Below are 23,510 nucleotides of genomic sequence, written 5' to 3'. Positions count from 1 at the left end.
CTTCCCTTCATCTCAGTTTTCATGATGTCAATTCTCACATTAGGTCACATGATACCTGTAACGTCCTCTTTAATTATTTGATTATTTTTATAGAGTTTAGAGTCTATTTAGATGATTTATGTGATTTAAATGATTATGTGATGTGTTGTGATTTATTAAGTGACTTATTTTATTATTTAATAGAATAAGATTTGAAAATAAAATAAATATTGAGATGCGTGGTTGTTTTGAGAATTTAGAGAGTTTTGTGGGAAAAGAGGAAATAAGATAAAATAGATGGAAAGAGATAAATAGGAGAAAAATAGGTTATAATTATTTTCACGTACAACCAGTTTTGGAGAAAAGGGAGAAAAGTCAAGAGAAGGGAAGAACCAAGAGAGGCTGCCGATTTTGAATCATAAGGTAAGGGTGAGACTAACATTCAATTTTCTTAAGTCTATGATTTTGATGATTAGATTTAACATGTGTAGGTTTAGTTTTTGAGAATTTGAAATTAGGTTAAAAGTGAGCAATTGAGGGTTAGATGATGGAAAACTTGTATAATTGATGTAGAAAGTGTATACAGACCTTAGATAATTCATAGGGTGATGTTTAAAATCAGTTTTAAGCTTTGAACCATGTGATTAGGTGGATTTTTGTGAAAATCTGCAATCTGCCCGAGCTGAGATTCATCGCTCGCCCTCACGAGTGATGATCCTCGCCTCGCGAGTGACCCCTTGTTGTTCGCCTCGCGAGTTGCACTTTGTTGTTCGCCATAACGAACAGATCACTCGCCATAGCGAGTTGATCAGTGCGTCAACCAGATTTTGTGATTTAACTCCTTAAGTCGAGCTTTAGATGATTTTGAGTGCCTGAATATGTATAATAACGATTAGGCAAGTTTTTAGATTGAAATTGAACATGGGAAAGTTTAAAATGTGATTTTTGGGTGAAAAATATCAAATTCCCGAGAGCACCCAATTTCTTGTTCGCCAAGGCGAGTTGCTTAATCGCCAAGGAGAATAGCAATTTCCTGAACTCGTCATCGCGAGCAATGTCCCTCGCCTTGCGAGCTCCTTAGAGACAGACTGCCTTGTTTAGGGTTTATGCGATTTTGTCGCACGTGAGGTTATGAGTTGATCCTTGGGGTAGGAATGGAGGTTGATTATAATGTTGTAGATGTTTCAGAGAGTCTGATATAAATAATTTGATGTTGTTAATAATGTGATATATTTGTATATGCATTATGTGAATTAATATAAGATGTTTAAGTTGATGTTGATTATTCCATTTATGATTTTTAAGAAAAGAAGTGTGACATTCCGTTTATGTCGATTATTCTGATTATTTATATGAAATTTTTTATGTTGGGAAAACGGGGTGTTACAATACCACTTGTTCTCATTTTCGAAGCACTTTTTCCTCAAAATTATAACAGCAAAAACTTTGTGTTTGGATATGTTGGGTGGCTTGAAGTTAATGAAATAGTTGTAAGGATTATAATCATGGTAGCTTTCTTGTTGTTATTACTGTTAAGCGTATTGTTGTTGCTGCTGATGTCCACGGTTGTTGGTGCGGTTGTAACGTTTTCCGGCGCGGTGGTCGTCGATGAAAGTTATCCGATCCCAAAAATAAATATAGGGGTTTTGTTGCAGACATAATGGAGAAGAAGAAAATCATATTAATTTTTCAAACGGAGATTTGTGGTGGCCGGAAAATAAGAGAGAAGGTGGCGGTTAGGGTTTTTAAAATTTTACCAATCTAATAATAAGTTGGTGGCTTTTTGAAGAGGAAGATGAGTAGTTCGATGGTGGTGGTGTTGTGGTAAAACGACGTTGGACGGTGGAGTTATGGTGGCTGAAGTATTTTGATGGTGGTTCAAGAGGTAGAAGTTGATGCGCGTATCAGAGAAGAAAATAGAGGAAATAGTTGTGTTTTTTTTTGGTAGTGAAATAATAATAATAATAATTATTATTATTATCATATTTGTGAGTCCACGGTATGTCATGTGTGCTTTTTAAATTCAACCGTTGATCACCAATCTTAACTGACACGTGGAAATGAGTTGACAGATTTTGCAAAATACTAACGGAGAGGACCAAAATAGTAAACGGCAGAAGATTTATGGGACGAAATTGAGATATTTTATACTTATAGGACCAAAGTGAAAACTAAAAATAAGTTAAATATATGGGACGAGCTACTCTTCTATGGTCACAAACAATACAGTGTATAGACAAACATATAAAGAGACATTTTTTCTAAAAATAAAAAATAAAATTAATTTAATATTTTGGGGACAAGTGTCTCATTTCATGTGTGTCTAAGCACTATACATCTAGACTTATGACCAAATAAGTATTTCTCTTTTGTACAACTCAAAATTTGAGATTTACAAAATACAATAAAAAAAACTCTTACATTTAAAATTGAATATGAAAGTGATTGCTCTTTAGACACTCAGCAATTTCTTGCTGGCAAACGGTGATCGACTATTGAAGTAATTTGAACAGTAGTTAATTATTGTTTAACACTTGTTAGGTGCCTAGATAGCAATCACAAATCACCATAAGTGAATGTGATAAAAGCCCAAATCTCAGCCCATAAAGCCCAGAAAGCTAAGGCGGGAAAACAAGTACCTTTTGCGCGCCATATCTCGCAGTTACATCTTCATTCATACTCTTGTCCTCACTCACTTCTTCATTTCCATTTTCCATTCGCGCGTTTTCTCAAAACCAATCCATGGCTTCCGATTCCACTCCAATGGATTCCAACAATGGTTCGTAACTTTCGTTTCATCTCCACATTCTTATTCTAATTTCTAATTTCTAATTTCAATTTTCTGAAACCCTATTTTTCACTTTTCAGGTCCTTCTTCACCGGACAACTCCAATTCAAGTCCAATCGCCAACACCTACTCCTCCCCCGGCCGCCGTCGCCGCCGTCAATCAATCACTCCATCTGGAACTCCTCAACCGAACAGATCTCGCTTCGCTTCCTCCGATGCAACTCCAACTCCCTCCCGTCACCGTCGAGGTGGCGGAATCCCCTCCGGCCGCCGTGGACCCGCCACACCAACTTCCACCTCCGAAGACTTTCCTATGTCTTCTGAAGGCGGTGACGGTTATGACATGGATGATGCTGGTCCTACTTACGTTTGGGGTACTAACATTAGCGTGGAGGATGTTAACGATGCGATTCAGAGGTTTTTGAAGCATTTTAGAGAAAAATCTGCTTCTCAAGGCGGTGATGATGATTTGGATATGGATTTGGATATTGAAGGGAAGTATGAGAAATTGATCAAACAGGTTATTGAATTGGAAGGTGAGTCTATTGATGTTGATGCACGTGATGTGTTTGATCACGATCACGAATTGTATAGTAAGATGGTGAGGTATCCTCTCGAGGTGCTTGCCATTTTTGATATGGTTTTGATGAACATGGTCACTAGGATGAATCCTATGTTTGAGAAGCATGTTCAAACTAGGATTTTTAATCTTAAGAGCTCAACTTCAATGAGGAATTTGAATCCTTCTGGTGAGTTTTTGTTTTTTGAAATTATTGTTTATTGAATTCAATTTTGTGTGTTTGATTTTAGCAATTAGATTGATATGTAATGATTGTTTCTTGATGTTTGTTTTGAAGATATTGAGAGGATGGTGTCGATGAAGGGAATGATTATTCGGTGCAGCTCGATTATACCAGAAATCAGGGAAGCTATATTCAGGTGTCTAGTATGTGGTTTCTGCTCTGACCCGGTTCCGGTGGAGAGAGGTAATTACAGAGTCATTTCTGGTTATTTATGTAGTTAACTGTTGTGTTTATATCTGAATGTAATATTTTGCTGGCTATTTTGATTTTTAGGACGAATCGCCGAACCTACTGTTTGCTTGAGGGAAGAGTGTCAGTCCAGGAATTCGATGACACTTGTTCACAACCGATGCAAGTAAGTCTGGCTTATTTGTTTAAAGAAGTGATTTTTTTTAGTTGATTATTTGGAATTGGAGTACTATATTTTGACTGTTGGATAGTGTTGTAACTTGTATGCATCATATTTGATATTGAAGGGGCTATATTCTGAAGCAAGCTTCTTTTAACCTTTTTCCTTTAACTCACATGCTATGTATATGATGATTAGTCAGTTCCTTGTTCTTTCTGATTTTTGGTTGTGAGCAATCAGTGGCAGCACTGAATTTTCCTGCATAGTAAAAGATAGGCAAATAGCTGGATATGGAAGTTAACTTTCTGAACTGGTCTACTACTAAATTATTTCCATGCAACAACGACTAATAACCTGCTGGTGGTTTAGTGTAAAATTGACCAATGTCTGGCTAAAATTGGGTTAATTTTTTACAAAAAATCAATCTGATCTAGAAGGTGAGGAACTGTGCTTTATTTGTCAAGAGGTTACGATAAAAACAGTTTGAAAAATGATTATTTGAACTGTACTGGGTATATTTTAGTGATATGTTGGATGCTTGCCATGGTAATTATCCCCTGTTTTAAACAATGTGTTTTGGTCATGTGACTATTTGGCGTAAGGTTTTTCACTTGGATTTCAGTTCATAAACCTTGAAACTGCAATTAAATTATCTTCTCTAATTTCAGGTTTTCTGATAAACAAATTGTGAGGCTTCAGGAGACACCTGATGAGATACCTGAAGGAGGAACACCTCACACTGTTAGCTTGCTATTGCATGACAAACTGGTGGATACTGGAAAGCCAGGTGACAGAGTTGAGGTGAGACTATACCATGAGATACTCTGATAAATAGATATTCTTATGTTTGTTCAATCGTCCCATGAGTGTTTTGTTGTACATCAGGTGACTGGTATATACAGGGCTATGAGTGTCAGGGTGGGACCAACTCAGAGAACTGTTAAGTCATTGTTCAAAGTATGGGTTACCTTCTCAAACTCATTTGCATTTAGAGCTTCTCCTTTTCATTTTTCATCTTGTCTAATTGACATTTGTTTTCTTTTGTTCATGTTGTAGACGTATATTGATTGTCTTCACATAAAAAAGACATCAAAGTCCCGGATGCTAGTTGAGGATGCTATGGAGGTTGACAATGGCCAGGGCAGAAATCCAGAAGAAGTTTTATTTGATGAAGAAAAGGTACATTTTGTACATCTCTTCAATGAATTATCTGCTTGTTTTATTCACCCGCTAACTGCATGCTTGTCTGAGTGTCAGGTGGCTAAACTGAAGGAGCTCTCAAAACAACCAGATATCTATGAAAGGCTGACAAAGTCACTGGCGCCAAACATCTGGGAGCTAGATGATGTAAAGAAAGGTCTTCTTTGCCAGGTAAGACATCTTTCTAGCTAGTCTTTCATTTGTTGTTTTACAAATATTCTGAGGATGCTGGTTTTTATTTTCTTGCAGCTTTTTGGGGGCAATGCTTTGAAGTTGGCATCTGGTGCTAGCTTTCGTGGTGATATAAATATTCTCCTTGTTGGTGATCCTGGTACAAGCAAGTCGCAGCTACTTCAGTACATACACAAACTTTCTCCACGTGGCATTTACACCAGTGGAAGGGGAAGCTCAGCAGTTGGATTGACTGCTTACGTGGCCAAAGATCCTGAAACAGGCGAAACTGTATAGACCAAGTCCATGATCTTTTAGTGTCTATAGTACAAGAAATGCAATGGAGTCTAATTTTTTCTGCTAAATCTTCAGGTTCTTGAGAGTGGTGCCCTAGTTTTGAGCGACCGAGGTATCTGCTGCATTGATGAATTTGACAAAATGTCTGACAATGCAAGGAGCATGTTACACGAGGTTGGTTTCATTTTTTGTCAGCATGTATTTCTGCAGTCCTATCAGCTTGTTTTTTCTACAGAACTTTGCATGGATTGAAAAATGGGTAATGTTGGCACTAGTTAAGGAGACTAATTTAGAAATTTTGCATTGGAAATTGTTAAAAAGTGGTATGTTCAACTTTTTAAAAGTCAAAAGTTTGTTGTTTTCAAGTAAAAATTTCTATTTTTTACTTTCTTAACTAGTGCCCCGGGGGCACTAGTTAACATGACCCTTGAAAAATATATACACTATGATTTCGTGCTTTATCATGTTAGCTTTGTACTTTTGAGTAACTAATACACTTGTCTCTGTTTATTCCAGGTGATGGAACAACAAACTGTTTCAATAGCAAAGGCAGGCATTATTGCTTCCCTCAATGCAAGGACCTCGGTGTTGGCTTGCGCAAACCCTAGTGGGTCACGATATAATCCCCGCTTGTCTGTCATTGACAACATACACCTTCCTCCCACTCTTTTGTCCAGGTTAGTTGTTGGACATAAGCCGTGATAACTAGGTTATGGATCTGGCTACGTATTTATGCAATTCCTCATGCATTGGCAGCAATCAATTTTATACCTTGGGCCTTACCTCTATTTTTTTGGGTGTTTATTTGAACATAACACAAAATTGAATCTGTTGTTGATTCTCTTTATCAAACCTAGTGTGGGTAGGGGTTGGCATAAAGCAAAAAATTCTCTTTAAAAATAATGGAAGCTACTAGACAGTTTTGCAAGTGTTGCTATTGATTTAAGTTGATCTTTTTCCTGGCAGATTTGATTTAATTTACTTAATGCTTGATAAGGCTGATGAACAGACCGACCGACGACTTGCCAAACATATTGTTTCCCTGCACTATAAGGATTATGAGGTCTGTTTATAATCTTGTAATCATCTTATTCAAGATTAAGATCCAAACTTAAGTGTTTTTGCATACTCATTTAGAATGATATGTGGCCATAATTGCAGAACATTGAGCAGGATGTGTTGGACATTTCTACACTAACTGATTATGTTAGCTATGCCCGAAAGCACATACACCCACAACTATCAGATGAAGCTGCTGATGAGTTGATTACAGGCTATGTAAAAATAAGGGGTAGGGGAAAATTCTCCGGAAGCAGCAAAAAGGTGATACAAAGTGAATTACTTGATCTTAGAATTATGCTTATTTTCATTTTTTTTCATGTTTATCTGTTGTGTATGTTAATCTTGCCTATCTATCAATTAATTAACAGGTAATAACGGCAACTCCAAGGCAGATTGAGAGTCTATTACGACTTAGTGAAGCATTGGCTCGGATTCGCTTCTCAGAATCGGTTAGTTGAGCTTGCTTGGTCTCTTCCTGATTTGTAGATAAAAAATAGCATCCAGAATTATTAAGTAACTTGTTGCACAGGTCGAAAAACATGACGTGGTGGAGGCATTTCGGCTTCTGGAAGTTGCAATGCAGCAATCTGCAATGGATACCAGAACTGGTAGTTATCCAAACAAGCCCCTATACTCTATTGTATTCCACCAAATAAAACTATATATCAGACTGAATCCTTTTATCTTCACAGGAACTATTGACATGGATCTTATAACTACTGGTGTTTCGGCAAGCGAAAGGATGAGGCGAGAAAGTTTGATTCAAGACACCCGCAACATGATCATGGAGAAGATGCAAATTGGGGGACGTTCCATGCGATTATTAGAGGTATTACCATTCTTTCTAAAACCATTCAGTATAGATTATGTTCAGTTTGAGACAATGATCTAATATAATTTAACACGATCACGCAGATATTGGAGGAGTTGAAGAATCAGAGCCCTGGCAGCGAAATTCATCTTAATGATGTAAGCCCTTTCCTTTGAAATTATTTTACCAGTGTATATGCTTTTGCTCCATCCCCGAGGATAAGTGAACTAATGAGCTATTTCATGTTTAATGCAGCTAAGGAGTGCAGTTGCTACTCTTGCCAGTGAAGGATTTGTTTCCATGGCTGGTGACAGTGTAAAAAGAACATGATACGATGAGGCAGGGTCATCATTGGTTTTAGGGGACTGTTTGATACTTAAGCTAGTTTCATGTATTAAGTAACTCCAACCATTTTAGCTATCAATTATCTACCCGTCCCCAGTGATGATACATATTATATATGACATACAGGAAATTAGTAATGTGTCCCCGTTAGTTTTTTTTTTTTTTGGTGGTTTCTGAAATTGTCATTTGTTTTTTTCTTTCCTAAAGGCCGTCTTTGTTTACCAGTGTAGCTTCTCACATTGATAACAAATACCAACAACAGTAAAAAAAGAGTAAGGCGAGAGCAATTTTTTCTAATTACTTTTAGGGCTAAATTACATTTGGGGTCCTTTAAGTTTGAGGTTTGTAATATATTGATTTTTTAAGTTATTTTTGTCACATATAAGTCTTTTAAGTTTGTAAAAGTTTTCAATTTAGTCCTTATGTGACATCAACCTTTTGGTTAACATAAGGACTAAATTGAAAATTTTTACAAACTTAAAAGACTTAGTGTGACCAAAATAACTTAAAGGACCAATCTGTTACAAATATCAAACTTAAAGGAACTTATGTGTGATTAAAATAATAACTTAAAGGATCAATATGCTACAAACGTCAAACTTAAAGAATTCCATGTGTAATTTAACCTACTTTTAACTATCTTTGGCAACCCTGATAACATTTGACTAGTGCAATCCAAAGGAGACTCACAATAATATTTGTGGAATTAGGATTCTTATGTTAAAGGTGAATAGGAGGTATCCGGAATTTAAACTACATTGTTGTATATAACAATACATTTTTTTTTTGAAAGGATAACAATACATTGTGTTGTCCTCGTGACATTTATGTATTTACGGCATAAAAAAAAAAAAAAAACGTGTTTACGGCACAATTTCCTTTTTGGGAATATAATTATTTAGTATAGTTTATGTATTTATTTTATTATTAATATGGGTATGGGTATCTCGCCGTGCACGGCTAGATACTCGTTGATAACAGTTTTCATAAGATCTCAAATTTGAAAAAGTTATATTGAAAATATTTGTGGAAAAACAATTATGTACTGCCAAGTATTATAAGGCAGATGCATTAACAATATGTACATTTAAAATTCACTATCGAAATATAATTTACAAATGGAATTATGGATCTTATTAAAAAAAATTGGAATTTGGATCTAAATATCACTCTAATTTTTAGATTGTAAATCAGACTAATATTATATTTTGTTTTTAGTTCCTCTAATTTTTGTTATATTTTGTTTTTGTTCCTCTAAATTTTTAAATCAGATTAATATTAATATTTTTTTTAGTTCCTCTAAATTTTTAAATCAGATAATGGTCCTTTAAATATTTTTTATCTACATTTTTTTCCCATGTTTGTAAGTCAACTTATTTTTACACTTCATATTTTTTAATGGGATTTTGTAGAAATATATTTTTAAATGGGATTTTGTAGAAATATTTTGAATAATATAAGATCTCTTCGACACAAATTTAGAGTTTTTCTACAAAAATGAGTTTTCATGAACAAAAAACATGAAAATTTGGATTTTAACAAAGACATAATCATGTTTAATGTCTCAAATAAGTTTTTATTTTTTGTCAAGTCAAATAAGACTATCTCTACCAGATAACTTATATAGAAAAAATTTGTCAAAAAAACTTATATAGAAAAATGTCATATTAGTAGCGTAGATAATGTCATATTAACCACCAATAAAAAAATTACACATAGGACTTGACCAAAATAATAATAATACACATATGATAATATATGTGATCGTACCTGATCAGAAGGTGACTGTCGGTGCTTTAAATGCGGTGGTTTAAGTGGTGGTAGAATGCGTCAAGAATGCTTCTTGGAACAGGGGGTGTACCTGCAGGTACTCCGACGCTCAAGTAAGTAGAGACCAGAGAAAGAGTTAGATTCTACCTTGGGGACTGTTATGACTCCCCTATACAGAGAGGTGGAGGGCTGCAGAGCCGTTGTAATGACACACCAGACTCTGGTGGTTACGAAAACGTGGGAAGTGTAACCGCCAGAGAGATTATTGCGGGAACGTGCAGAGAAACGTTGTGGTTCGTTTGAGCCGGCCTTGTTCTCTCCCTACACCCCCCTCACAGAGAAGGGGTGTGTAGCAAGTAATGTTGCCAAACGTGGTGTTTGGGCTTTGAATAGTATTGGGCCTATGTAAATGGGCCAAAACTCCTTTTGGCCGGTCCAGAACAATAGCCCCCCAAGTCGTTGCTCTTGATAAAGAGTGATGACTTAAGGGTGGGCATGTTTTGCTGTTCGTAAAGGGTCAAAGAAGAGAAGTTTGTTTATGGAGAGTCGGGTTGTTCGGGGCGTGTGAAAACGCCTCGCATTCGAGAATCGTTTGTTTTGGGTAGCTAAAATGCTAAAGAGAATTTGGACGAGCGCGTGTTGGGATGTGCTCGCTGTTTCTTCGAGCATTTTTGTTTCATAGCGGGACAGGTTCGCCAGTTAAAATGCTCTGTATTCAGCAAGCGAGTGCTCAACTGTTTCTTGATCATATGAAAAGATTCCATCGTCAGGAAGTTTGGTCGATTGTCATTCCACAATTAATGCCCACGTCTCGAGGAAAGGTTGAGGAGACATGACCTTTGGTTTCTGAGTGACACGTGTAAAGGCTACTATGGTACTTGAGTACCTAGTGCTTGGAGTGTATTCTTGGTTTGTGTTTCCAAGGTACCATCAGTACCGTTGATTTGATCATGACGTTTGAGGAACCACTATTTTTAATCATGGCCCTTGGATGGGTGATTTAATTTGATCTGTACCGTGGGTAAGCCACTTGAGTGGAGAGTTGTATGCGAAGGATTGCACTGGATTGCAACTTCGTCGCCTTTGAAAGCTTTGTGAGGTGGGTATAAATAGTTCAAACGCTTGTTTGGAACATTTTTCATCACTTCATATTTTAGAAATTCAGAAAATTTCCAAGAGTTCTTTCAGAGACGAAGCACATCCGAACCTTCAACTTCTCACTTCAAGTCCAGTTTTTCATCCATCGTAATAGGTAACGCTATGATGATTCTTCTTCCCTCTGTTTTTTTGCTTGACTTCTTTAGTTTCCTGATTAAGAAACTGTAGAAATGCATGTTTTTAGGGTAGAAGTTACTCCGACGTAGTGGTTTCTGCCGTTTGTGACGGTGGTTCCCACTATGTGTAGGGAGACTTAGTAGTTTTGCTGTCTGTTTTCTGCATTTAGAGAGAAATATTGGCAACATGCTTTAATTTTTTTAGGGTTACGCCTAGTCGGTGTCGTGCATGGTTGCTGCGGTCGCTCGTTTGTCCGTTAAAATTTTGCCATGTCGTCAGAGTCTTCTGGAAAACTCCTTTTTGTAATGATCAGCCCTGTTGGTTTGAAAGAGAGATGAGTGTGATCTTTTTTGGTTGATCCTCTCTTTGCTTTTTCCTTTCAGGTTTGATCATGGCAGGCAATTCAAGTAGGGATAGTGAGGTTGCGCACAAACATTTTTGGGTGGGAAAGGAAACCTTAGAGGCGGTTTCGCTTTTCTCGACTAATGGGGCGGCGAGAATCCCGCGCTGTTTGATTGGAAGGAAAGAAGAGTGGGAGATTACCCTTCCTACTACCTCAGATAGAATTTGTTCCCGATTTTCGGGGAATCGTATCCCTATGTATGAGGCGGTTTTTCAGGAGGTGGGTTTCAGGCTTCCTTTTCCCCCATTCCAAGTGAGTGTTTTCGAATGGATGGAGTTGTGTCCTTCCCAGCTAAGTCCAGACTCCTTTGCCTACATGATAGTTTTTGAATTGGTTTGTCGCTTCTTGCGCCTTCCCGTTATTGGGGAACTGTTTTTCGCCATTTTTACCATTCAGCGAGGATTGAACAAAGATGACGGGTATAACCGTGTGTCCTTTCGCTAGTGCAAAGTGTTGTTTGAGGCCTTTAATAGTGAAGCCACGAAGTTCCAGAAGAGATTCTTCCTGGTTAGGCCGCAAACTAAAGTGGCGATGAACAACGTCATGAAGGCAACAGAGACGTTGTGGTTCGTTTGAACCGGTCTTGTTCGCTATGTGCACCCCCCTCGCGGAGAAGGGGTGGGTCGCAAGTAATGTTGTCAAACATGGTGTTTGAGCTTTGAATAGTATTGAGCCTAAGTAAATGAGCCAAAGCTCATCTTGGCTGATACAGAACAATATAATTGATTTATTGTGTTAAATAATTTTACATTATCATCGGTGCTTGTGTTTTTTTATTTTTTTATTTTTATAAAATAAATGTAAGTTGGTGAAGGGTGATGTAGGGTAAATAAAACTTAAAGATAAATCATATTTAAATTTACACTTACCTTCCTCCAATAATATTAATGGAGCTCAAATCTCGAATCTTCAATTTAACTGTTATTGTATATTTTTTTCATAATAAAAATTCGTGTTTTTTTAACTAAATATAAATAAAAATTAGTTTTAAAATTTATTCATTTTATCAAAGAAAATAATTTAGAATTAAATTATAATTTTAAAAACACATCTGGTCAATGCACATTTTTTTTTTCTTCTAAAATACATACATACAATGAACATGCATTATATTTTTTACAAGATGAACATGCACTATTAATCTGAGGTTGAGAGAAGAGCCAAGTTAAAAACAATTTTGTTATATTGTTGGCATATTTCGGTTGATAACGATAGATGTAATTGATAAAAAAAAGTTGATAGTATATACACCGTTCAAAGTTTGAATCCTAAATTTCTCTTTTAATTACTTTAAATGTGAAACTCTAATCACTATTTTTGTTTTGTTATTATTAACGATTATTTTACTTAATTGTATATATGGAATGCTATTAATTTTGGCATATATTATGATAAATATTTTTGACAAAGAAGATAAAAATATTGTTTCTAGTAGGGGCTAAATTTCTTATTTTTTTTAACAAATGTAGGGGCTAAAATTTTCTTGTTCCTACTATTGTGATGTTCTCCCCATTTTAATGACTTTTTTAATTTTATTTTCTTATTAATAATTATTTAAAAAACTTGTCAATTTTTTTATTTAAATAATTTAAGTAATAAAATATTGTTAATTTTGGTGCTAGATAAAAATAAAAAATAAAATCAATCAATCTGATCAACAAAAAAAATCTGATCAACAGCGAAAAGAAAATAATATAGAGAGAGAAAGAGGAAGAAGACGAAGGAAGAACGTGCCTGTCTCTGAGGCCTATAGTTGATTTAAACTGAGATCGATATTGGCCTCCTCGTTCCTTCGTCTTATCTGAATCATCAATCATCATCATCATGGGAGAGGTTGCGCGTGGAGGTGGTTGTTGTCCTCCGATGGATCTATTCCGTTCCGAACCTATGCAACTCATTCAGCTCATCATTCCCATGGAATCCGCTCACTGCACCGTTTCATATCTCGGTGACCTTGGCCTCCTTCAGTTCAAAGATGTTAGTATTCATCCATAAACCCTTCTCTACTTCGTTTTCGATTTTATTTTCTTCTTAATTGCTTCTACTTTCTGATTAGTATTCATTGTTCTGTTTATTGATCCTTTTCGATTGCTTGTTTCATATTTTTTATTAATCGGCTTATTTTTTTGATCTGATTAAGCTGCCACTTGTTTTTCACGTGTACGTAATTGGTTTATGTGAAATCTTAATTATCATGTTTTTCATTTGAATTGATTAGTTCATTGAACTTCATTGTGGTTCGATGAAAATAGTCTTTGATCATACGATTTTCAAATTGAAGATCTTAATTTCGCATCATATTGTTATTGCGCTCTGTTGTACTTAATTGGCGTATGTGAAAGCTTAATTATGATGTTTTTTTTATGATAATTGATTACTTCATCCAACTTCATCGTGGTGCTTTTCAAATCGTTGGTGAAAAATTGAAAATAGTCTTTGATAATTGAATTTTCATAGTCCACGATCTTAATTTTGCATCACACTGTTGTTTCACTTTTTTTATATATGTTTTTTTTGTTCTTAGGTTTATGTTTGTATTTGATAGATTTAAATAGGACTGCATAGAATATGTAATGCAAGCATGAAATTTCCAGCAACGAATCATGTGGTCCTGTTATTTTAATTTATCTAAATTGAAGCGTGGTGATGAGCTGGATTTTGAGGTTTTTCTAAGCGTAATGTGTTCTTTCTTATGATATTTTCAGCTTAATTCAGAGAAGAGCCCTTTTCAACGTACTTATGCAGCTCAGGTGCGCTTTTTTTCCGCTATCATAAGTCACTTATTCTTTTGCTTGTTTCTGGAACCTAAATATAATGATTTGTCTGCACTACATTGACATCTTGCTTTCTTACAAAACCTTTTGGAAGTGAATTAGTAATCTGTCGACCCATGCCAACTCTTTATGCGGAAATGTTCTTAAATTTAATTTTTTTTTTGTCAGCTCTGGTCTTGGGCATAGCTTTGGTATTTTAAAATGACATTCCATTTTGCCTTTAGGTTGCACACTTTATAATCATATTCTTTTTATTATGGTTCCAAGAGTTCTCTATAGGAATAATGAACAAGGTAGTAGCAGAGATGAGAGGGTAGAGAGATCCTTCTTAATGGATAGTGGACAGCTTGTTTTTTTTTTCTTTTCTTTTTTCGAGTTATTATTTCTTACACATTACTAAAATTTGGAGTTTTGCTTTGCTGCATATATTCATGTATGGTTGGAGCATAATTTGTATTTTTAAGTAAGTTTATTTGGCACAACAACTGAGCTGATATGGCATAAGTACTTGTCATCTATTTGGTGTAAAGTACAAGTTCTTTTTAAGGAGGTTTCCCAAATAGATATGAGGAATTGGATAGCTTTTCAACATTGATGTTTTCTTTTGCTTTTGTGATTTGTTCTTGCATTAAGGAGGATATGTTGTCTTCCAAACTCTCTGTATTTTCTGTTCTACATTTCAATGATTTTTGTTTTTTTACAAAAAAATATTGATATTTTGTTTTTAAATATGTTTGGTGGACAAATGTTGATCCTTGTGAAGATTAAAAGATGTGGAGAGATGGCTCGTAAATTGCGTTTTTTCAAGGAGCAAATGTTTAAGGCAGGTGTTTCACCAAAAGGTTCCACAACACAGTCTGACGTGAACATCGATGACATTGAGGTATGCAAATACATTTACTGACAAGGTTGTTTTCCCCTTTTAATTTATTTTGTAAGTTGACATATTGTGTGCTTGTAATAGATAAAACTTACAGAAATCGAGTCAGAGTTAACTGAGATGAATGCAAATGGTGAAAAGTTGCAACGCACATACAATGAACTTGTTGAGTATAAGCTTGTTCTGCAGAAGGTACAGTCTGTTCTCTACGTATACCACAAATCACTATGTGTCTTTTATCCAAATATTATGCATAATTTAGAGAGAGAAATGGTAATTATATGCTGCTTCATGCATTTAGCCTGATTGTTTTCTTAAGTATGCGTTTAGCCTGATTGTTTTTTAAGTGGCCCGGATTGTTACTGTGACCTTTCAAGATGTATATTTATGTCAAGTAACAGAAAAAAAGAGTAGGTTGATGACTTTTCTTTAATTTCATCGGAAAAATGAAAATTGAGAACAGTTATCTGCATCTCTTATCAATGTTGAACTAGAATATATAAGTTTCACTTTCACCCATTGTGAGTGTAGATTGTCTTACTTTGTATCCACAAAAGCTTATAACCAAAATACTGCAGAAAGAGATAGTCGCGGTAAAACTATTTTTGTAAAAAAGAAAGGGCAACCTGGTGCCACAAAGCTCATGCCATGACGAGGTTCAAGGAAGGATCGATGTCAATGTGGGTCTTTACTAAAGGCCATTACCTATGACCTCCCAATTCCATAAGAGCAATTTACCAAGGCTCCCTTTCTTTTGTTGAAGTTGAGCAAAATCAAATATGCTTAATTGAGTCACTTTCAAACATTTATTTTGAGTCACTTTCAAACATTTATTTCTTCTGCCCTTTGTAGTCCTAAGTCAAACTCAATTTATTTCCACAAGCTTGCTTGTGGGCTTCTTAATTTACGATACCCCCAATTCTTGTTTAAATTGATGTGTTCAAGATAAATTCCACGTAAGTAATTCTTGCATGGTTGTCTGAAGCTAGGACTGATAAAAGGCAAAATGGAGTTGACAATGTGCCAAGGCTTGTATTTCTGCAAGCTAAAAAAGGACACTAAAGATTGAATAGTGCTTATAATATAATCTGATTCTACCTGATTGTTTCTGTATATTGATTTGGGTGCTGCCAAATCTCTTAGATAAGTAAATATTCTCAATACTTCTTTGGATGCTAAAATTTAATATATCCACTCCAAATATAAGAAGTGCATATGGTTTAAAATTGTATACTTGCGATTTTATAGAATTGAAGTCTTAGTCTTTTAGATATACAAATCTTATTTATGGCAGGTTAATCAATGAATAGTGTTCCCCCTTTTCAGGCTGGTGACTTTTTCCACTCAGCTCAAAGCCGTGCCATTGAGCAGCAAAGAGAATATGAATCACGCCAACTGAGTGGGGAATCTATGGAAGCACCTTTATTACAGGACCAAGTAGATATCCTACCTGCTCATATCTAACTTTTTTCTAGTATAATGTTGGACAACCTTAATTTAATGAATCTAATCCTGTAATTTGTTTTGTTTTAAAGGAATTATCAGGTGATTCATCAAAGCCAGTTAAGTTGGGGTTTTTAGCAGGTCTTGTTCCCAGGGAAAAGTCCATGGCATTTGAGAGAATCTTATTTCGTGCTACTAGAGGCAATGTATTTTTGAGGCAGACTGCTGTTGAGGATCCGGTCACAGACCCTGTTTCTGGAGAAAAGGTTCTTACTTGTGTCCCCCCTGTCTAGATAGATTAATGAAAAATATTGAGTTCTGCTGTTGCAGACCATTTTTAACGTTCATGTACTGTCATTTTCATTTTAGCTATTAGGTAGACCATATTGAAATCTTGTCAAGAGGCAAATTAGTTTGGATGCATTCAGTGGTGAAATTGTTAGTATGTATCCATGATTGATGCTATCATATATTATTTTATAAAACAGACCAGATACAGGGTTATTGTTGGTCTAATTACTTAGGTTTGTTGGCCGATGTTTTCTATTGATGACATATTGTACACACATAAATCACAGCTTGCCCTGCACTTTTATTAACTGCGTACTCTATTAATATTTAAGTTTCAGTTGAAAATTAAATCAGGCATCAAGTTCTTCAATTATACTGTATTTGGGGAATTCTAATTGTATTTAACGACCAATTGATATAACTGTGTCATGGGCCTGTTGGAATTGAAAAATTTGAGATGGAGGTGATCATTGAGTGATAAATTTTAATCTCTAATTTTAATACGAAAACTGGCTATATGACACTGTACCTATAAATCTGTGTTTTCTATTGAAACATAATAATGAGTTCTTCATTTTCTTTTGAATAAATTTTTGCCTTTTGCAATATATTCTCTAGTTTTGTGTTCTATTCTTTACTCACATATGGATGTTGACCTGCAGACTGAGAAAAATGTTTTTGTCGTCTTTTATGCCGGTGAAAAAGTGAAAGCCAAGATTCTGAAAATATGTGACGCCTTTGGTGCTAATCGATACCCGTTTGCTGAGGAACTTGGAAAACAAGCTCAAATGATTTCGGAGGTATGCATATTGGTTGTTATTTCTCTTTAGGAAAAGCTTCTTTATCTGCCCCCATGCCACCCTGACTTTTTATCCCAAGCTTCTGCTGTACTACTACTTTACAGCAGTACATATGTATCGATTGCTTGGAACCAAATAGATATAAATTTCTAGGTTAAGGATGGATAAGCATGTCTTACATTTCTATTGTGGGAGTGAGGGATATGGTTTAGTAATATTGACCTTGACATGGAGTACCCTTCATGAAAAAGTACCCTTGTAGCACTGAAGATTAACCTCAGCTGTGGCCCTTGATGGGCCAAGAGAGGATAGTTATGAATTATTTCCTTAAATATGTCTTCCATGACCGTCCTTGCCTATTGTGAATACTGTGTACTTGACTACTTTTAATGTCTTATTGATTGTTTGTTTACACAGGCTAGTTTTTCTGTTTCCAAGCATAGTCATGTTATTGTATGTGCTGAATTAATCTGAGCAATTTCTGATGGACTGATTGTAATATTTAAATATTTTTTCCTCGAGAGTTGAGTTGCCCTGATTTTGTGTTTTTTAAATGATTTGTACCATTGAAATGGATTGTTGAGAAATAATATCAATCAATATAGTTGCTTGCAGATAGCATTATCTTTTCAGTTTGTTATGTGTAACAATGACATTTATCTGGCTAAGTTGCTTGCAGAAGCCTCATCCCCACTTAGTGGGATAAGGCTTGGTTGTTGTTGTTGTATCCTTTATTTGTTTTTGCAGCTTTAAACTTTGGCTACGTGACTAAACAGTTTTAACAAATGGACCTGCAGGTTTCTGGAAAGCTTGCAGAATTGAAGACCACCATAGACGCTGGACTTTCGCACCGAGTTAACTTGCTGGAAAATATTGGGACTCAATTCGAGCAATGGAATCTTTTGGTATGTCAAAAAAATAAACTAACAATATTCTGTGTTATGCGCCTAATGAACGTAGTCTGACCACTTACTTTTCATCACATTTCTTTCATTCTCCAATATAGTGCCTCCGTCTTACATGATAATGTTATAAATTAAAGAAAGAGGATAGTAATTTTATCAAATTATCCTTATTAACGATTGATGTATTCACCATTATCATAAATACAAAGTGGAATTTAATAATTTGGGAGTGATGCACATAATATTAAATTATTAGAGGGTACAATTGGGAAAAAATTATTAATTAGAGGGTACGGTTTGAAAAAAATAATTAATATCACATAGAAAACTAAAAATCACATTCATTTTTGGACATTTTTTTTTTTATATATAAACGTGACAACTCATTGTGGAGGGGGTAAAAATTAGTTGTAGAAAAATATTTTTCTTCTGTCGGCTTTAAATGATTAATTTCTTTAGTCTTGACAACATTTTTAAAACTCATAGGTGAGGAAGGAAAAATCCATTCACCATACCCTTAACATGCTAAGCCTGGATGTAACGAAAAAATGTCTTGTGGCTGAGGGGTGGAGTCCTGTTTTTGCAACACACCAGGTATTTGTTGTTCCTGCATTTCATTGTTTCATAATTGATTTTCATTTTGTCTAGCCAGTGGTAATACTGCCTTTATGGTTACTGTGAAATGACTTTTGGGAGCATGTTACTTTGATATTTCAGGTCCAGGATGCATTAAAGCGGGCTGCAAAGGACTCTAACTCTCAGGTCAGTGCCATTTTGCAAGTTTTGCATACCAGGGAGTCACCACCTACCTACTTTCGCACAAACAAATTTACATCTTCGTATCAAGGAATTATAGACTCATATGGGTGAGTATTGTTCTTACTTGTTTTCCCTTTATCTGTATTGTGCTTGTGGAATGGAAACAGGAAGCCTACTTAATTATAATATAATTTGTGCAGTGCAACAGACATATTGTTTACATGATCACATTTTTGTAATATGTTTGCCCTGTATGTTCATTGTGCTAGTATATAGGGCTCGTTTGGTGGTCATGATAAGTATGATTGGATAGAATATACTATCTTATCCTATTATATCGAGTGTATGGATCTTCATATAGTACAAAAATGATGTTTATAGCTAATGGTCATGATCAACATATGGGTAGATCAGTCATTTTTGCAGTCATCCATTTTCGTCGTTCCCATACAAGAAGTGATACTGTGGGGGTGGGATCCTTACTCTTGCACCACTAATGTTGGTTATCCATCCCATTTTGAGTTTAAGTATTTTTTGTTTTTCAGTTATTTACTTATATAACATCTCCTGTTGTTTCATTAGATTTGATTTTGATTCCACTCTCAAGAAAATTTAATTTATAAATAAATTTGTTTACATTTAATGTTTCATGTCTCAAATATAATTATGAATTTTACACATTTAAACAAAGTTGAAGCCATATTGTTGACTCCACTTTGTCCAGCACTGCATAGCAAATTAGCAGTAAATTACTAGGTTGAGTTGAATATGTCAGAAGCAAACTGAAATAATTTTATTAACAGCCACAGGATAATACTCAAAATAGTTTGAATATGTCTTGTACAATATTTGAAACCTGTTAAGTTCATGTCTTATACCCCCCCCCCCCCATTAAAGTGTTTTATTTTTTAACCATAGTAATCAAAAGATAGTCTGCTGCACTGCATCCCTATGTCCTACCTCTGTTTTATTATTGAGGTAGGGGATGTTGCAATTATCTCAGCAAATAATGAATTTGGTTTATTATTTGCTTTTACTTCTGTTTTTGATAGACATGAATCTTATATTTTGAATATTTTATGAGCATTTCAGGGTTGCTAAGTATCAAGAGGCAAATCCTACTGTGTTCACTGTAGTTACCTTTCCATTTCTTTTCGCCGTTATGTTTGGTGATTGGGGGCATGGAATATGTTTACTGCTGGCAGCTCTATATTTCATAATCAGGGAGAAGAAACTTTCTAGCCAGGTACTCTTTAGTTTGCATTGTAAATCCGTCCTTTTAAAAAATACAAAAAGGCTAGATTCTGTACTTCATTGGAGAAAATTAAGTAGATCATCTCCACCTTTCCAGAAAATGTATGAGTATTCAGGGAGGACAATGGGCAGGGTTGGGATAGGGTACTCTAGAGCACTCATTTCCGTACTCACATATAAGAAAAGGACCCTGATTTGAAATCAAAACCGTCGTAGATATCAACTTAGTGCCTAGGCATATCCAATGGATGGATGCCTATGTACCCTGATCTGTTGCATGTATTTTTGTCAAATGGAGTATATTTTCCCTTTAATGTCTTTTAGGAATTAGTAAAAATAATAATGCTAAAATTAACTATGTATTTTTTTCTTTTCAAAATACTCTTGTGTAACATCTCATGCAACCCCAAAAATATGCAAAAATCTTCTAAATCCTAATTATAAAACAGAATTGACCTATTAAATGGCTGAGGTGCTTTAGCAACTAAGCCTATGTCTAAAAAATTTAGGCGGCTTGGACCCAGACCCATTTAATTCCGGTCTGAATTCAATTGACATTTCTAGAAACATTTCCTTGTTGATTAATGAAAAACCTTAGGTAGCCTCGTTTATGTTGTGTGTTTAAAACAGTCTTCTAATATGGAATCTTTGGGTGAAAACAGAAGCTTGATGACATCACGGCAATGACTTTTGGAGGTCGTTATGTTATTTTCTTGATGTCACTCTTCTCAATCTACACTGGCCTGATCTATAATGAGTTCTTTTCTGTCCCATTCGAACTCTTCGGTCCCTCTGCATATGTGTGTCGCGACGATTCTTGCAGGTGAATCAAATCCCTTAATTTATAAATTTAACATTATCCTTTTATGCTATTAGAAATTTAGTTACTGTTCTTTTATTCACACTCTTTTTGATGCAGGGATTCTACAACAATAGGGCTGATTAAAGCGGGTCCTACTTACCCTTTTGGAGTGGATCCTGTATGGCATGGTACACGTAGTGAATTACCATTCCTGAACTCATTGAAAATGAAAATGTCAATTCTTCTTGGTGTTGCTCAAATGAACCTTGGAATTATAATGAGCTATTGCAATGCCAAGTTCTTCAAAAACAACGTTAATGTATGGTAAGTTAATATGTATTCGAATCATACCATTTATTTTGGGAAACATGTTTGAAAATTTTCCAATGTAATTTTGCACAGTTATTGTCATGTGCAATCATCACAGAGGCCAGTCTATTACTCTGAAATTGCTTACATATTTTATAAATTAATGTATATATATATTTTATTTCAATGTTTCACTTTTTCAGGTTCCAATTTATCCCCCAAGTGATATTTCTCAATAGTCTATTCGGGTACCTATCCCTTCTTATTATTGTGAAGTGGTGCACGGGTTCTCAAGCCGATTTGTACCATGTAATGATCTACATGTTTCTGAGCCCAACCGATGATTTGGGCGAGAACCAACTCTTTGCTGGTCAGAAAAATGTTCAGGTTGGTTAGCTCCCCAAATCCCCCCTCCCCCAAAAAAAAAAAACTTTTAAATGCTGTTTTCCTATAAGAAAAATGCTTTTTTTTTTTTTTTTTTTTACAACACTAAATGAATAGTATTTACATGCTATGTTCTGTTTGTATCAGCTTGTGCTTTTGCTTCTGGCTGGTGTTGCTGTGCCCTGGATGCTGTTGCCAAAACCCTTTATTTTGAAGAAGCAACATGAAGCTGTATGCTTGCTTTTGTTATTTAAGTTTTCCATTTGTTCTTTCCTGGAACTTTCATTTTGTTCTCAATCTAATATTTATGTTACTTCAGAGGCACGGGGATGAATCCTACGCACCACTTCCAAACACAGAGGAGAGCTTGCAAGTGGAGTCAAATCATGATTCCCATGGTCATGGGGAATTTGAGTTCAGTGAAATTTTTGTACATCAACTTATACACACTATAGAATTTGTACTTGGAGCAGTATCTAATACAGCTTCTTACCTTCGTCTGTGGGCCCTTAGGTATGTCTATAACTGGCACAAGTGTTCTATTCTATTAATAACGCGGGAGCCCTGCAAGAGATACACGATTGGAACCTCGCATGATTTTTGTTTATCTGTTTACCTATATATCTGTTTTATGCATTAAACTGCATATTTACTAACGTTTTCCTTTTTGTACCAGTCTTGCTCATTCAGAGTTATCAAGTGTATTCTACGAGAAGGTTCTGCTTATGGCATGGGGGTATGTGGAGTTTAGAAATTTCTGTTGCATTTTCTTTTGTTTCATGATATGATTATTGAAGGCGAGTGGTAGCATTCAACACACGGCGAGCCAATGAAAATTATTCAAAACATATGGGCTATTGCACAACATCCATTTGTAGAAACTCCCCTGCCTTTTTTGAAATGTACTAGTATTATTTTTTTAAAAGTCAAGGGTTATGAAAATGGTATGCAGTAGGCTTACTTAAGTATCTGTCATGAGGCTCCCTGGTTGTTGATGCTCATTGTTCATTCTCTAGTACCAATCTGTTTTCCCTAAGATTTGACAGTAGTTTGTGATGATAATTAATGTGGGGAATGATTTGTAATTGCTCTGTCTGATGTTGCAGGTACAATAATGTGGTTATCCTGATAGTGGGTCTCATTGTTTTCATTTTCGCTACTGTTGGAGTGTTACTTGTCATGGAAACTCTGAGTGCCTTCTTGCATGCATTGCGTCTTCACTGGGTGGAGTACCAAAACAAATTTTACGAGGGCGATGGCTACTTGTTTCTCCCTTTCTCGTTCTCATTGCTGGACGAAGAGGATGAGATGCTTTGAAAACAGATAAATAAGTGTGGAGTTATATAGCTTCGAACTTGTATTGATTCTTTCATTTGCTGTAACTAGTCTGTGACTACCTGATTTGTATCCGCGGTATTGTATATGGTGGAATCCTTGGAGCTTTTTCTTCCAACATCATGCCGTACCTTGTCTATTTATCCGTTTAGGGAATAAATATATCCCAGTTAGGGAAATGACTTTCTATCGACTACTAGGCAGGTGTTGTGTTTAAAAAAAGGTTACAAGGCAATATTGGCCAACTGTAATAATTATTACTCACAAAATAAAGTGATATTTTTATTTATTTTATTTATATTTTAGGAAAAATTGTGTTAT

General features: G+C 35.4%; 2 protein-coding genes across 2 annotated transcripts; both read left to right on the top strand.

The window, feature by feature from the left end:
- Nucleotides 1-2,600: 2,600 nt before the first annotated feature.
- On the top strand, nt 2,601-7,965 carry LOC11440570 (DNA replication licensing factor MCM4). The gene is made up of 18 exons (XM_024780635.2): nt 2,601-2,758; nt 2,848-3,516; nt 3,625-3,753; nt 3,844-3,925; nt 4,588-4,720; nt 4,805-4,876; nt 4,976-5,098; nt 5,177-5,290; nt 5,369-5,581; nt 5,663-5,761; nt 6,104-6,264; nt 6,554-6,650; nt 6,749-6,910; nt 7,018-7,098; nt 7,179-7,257; nt 7,342-7,478; nt 7,565-7,618; nt 7,716-7,965. Exons 1-18 carry the CDS (start codon nt 2,722-2,724, stop codon nt 7,788-7,790), a joined length of 2,517 nt encoding a protein of 838 aa, XP_024636403.2. The 5' UTR covers nt 2,601-2,721; the 3' UTR covers nt 7,791-7,965.
- Nucleotides 7,966-12,907: 4,942 nt separating this feature from the next.
- Nucleotides 12,908-23,487, top strand: LOC11440569 (V-type proton ATPase subunit a3). Its single transcript, XM_003606952.4, has 18 exons — nt 12,908-13,230; nt 13,959-14,003; nt 14,791-14,910; nt 14,992-15,099; nt 16,234-16,344; nt 16,443-16,616; nt 17,304-17,441; nt 18,239-18,346; nt 18,833-18,940; nt 19,064-19,212; nt 20,198-20,351; nt 21,022-21,182; nt 21,279-21,485; nt 21,674-21,857; nt 22,002-22,085; nt 22,174-22,367; nt 22,531-22,590; nt 22,961-23,487. Exons 1-18 carry the CDS (start codon nt 13,078-13,080, stop codon nt 23,169-23,171), a joined length of 2,469 nt encoding a protein of 822 aa, XP_003607000.1. The 5' UTR covers nt 12,908-13,077; the 3' UTR covers nt 23,172-23,487.
- The last annotated feature ends 23 nt before the right edge of the window (nt 23,488-23,510 follow it).

This window comes from Medicago truncatula, chromosome 4 (genome assembly GCF_003473485.1).
Source record: "Medicago truncatula cultivar Jemalong A17 chromosome 4, MtrunA17r5.0-ANR, whole genome shotgun sequence".
Classification (NCBI taxonomy): domain Eukaryota; kingdom Viridiplantae; phylum Streptophyta; class Magnoliopsida; order Fabales; family Fabaceae; genus Medicago; species Medicago truncatula.
This window is presented reverse-complemented; position numbering and strand designations above follow the sequence as displayed.

What these genes read in the sequence shown, in the direction of transcription:
- LOC11440570 (XM_024780635.2), top strand. Translation starts at nt 2,722, where the DNA reads ATGGCTTCCGATTCCACTCCAATGGATTCCAACAATG. An exon ending in AGAAAGGTCTTCTTTGCCAG is followed by an intron (nt 5,291 to 5,368) that starts GTAAGACATCTT and finishes ATTTTCTTGCAG; the next exon opens with CTTTTTGGGGGCAATGCTTT. An exon ending in ATCCTGAAACAGGCGAAACT is followed by an intron (nt 5,582 to 5,662) that starts GTATAGACCAAG and finishes CTAAATCTTCAG; the next exon opens with GTTCTTGAGAGTGGTGCCCT.
- LOC11440569 (XM_003606952.4), top strand. Translation starts at nt 13,078, where the DNA reads ATGGGAGAGGTTGCGCGTGGAGGTGGTTGTTGTCCTCCGATGGATCTA. An exon ending in TCGAGCAATGGAATCTTTTG is followed by an intron (nt 18,347 to 18,832) that starts GTATGTCAAAAA and finishes TAAAACTCATAG; the next exon opens with GTGAGGAAGGAAAAATCCAT. An exon ending in TGTCGCGACGATTCTTGCAG is followed by an intron (nt 21,183 to 21,278) that starts GTGAATCAAATC and finishes TTTTTGATGCAG; the next exon opens with GGATTCTACAACAATAGGGC.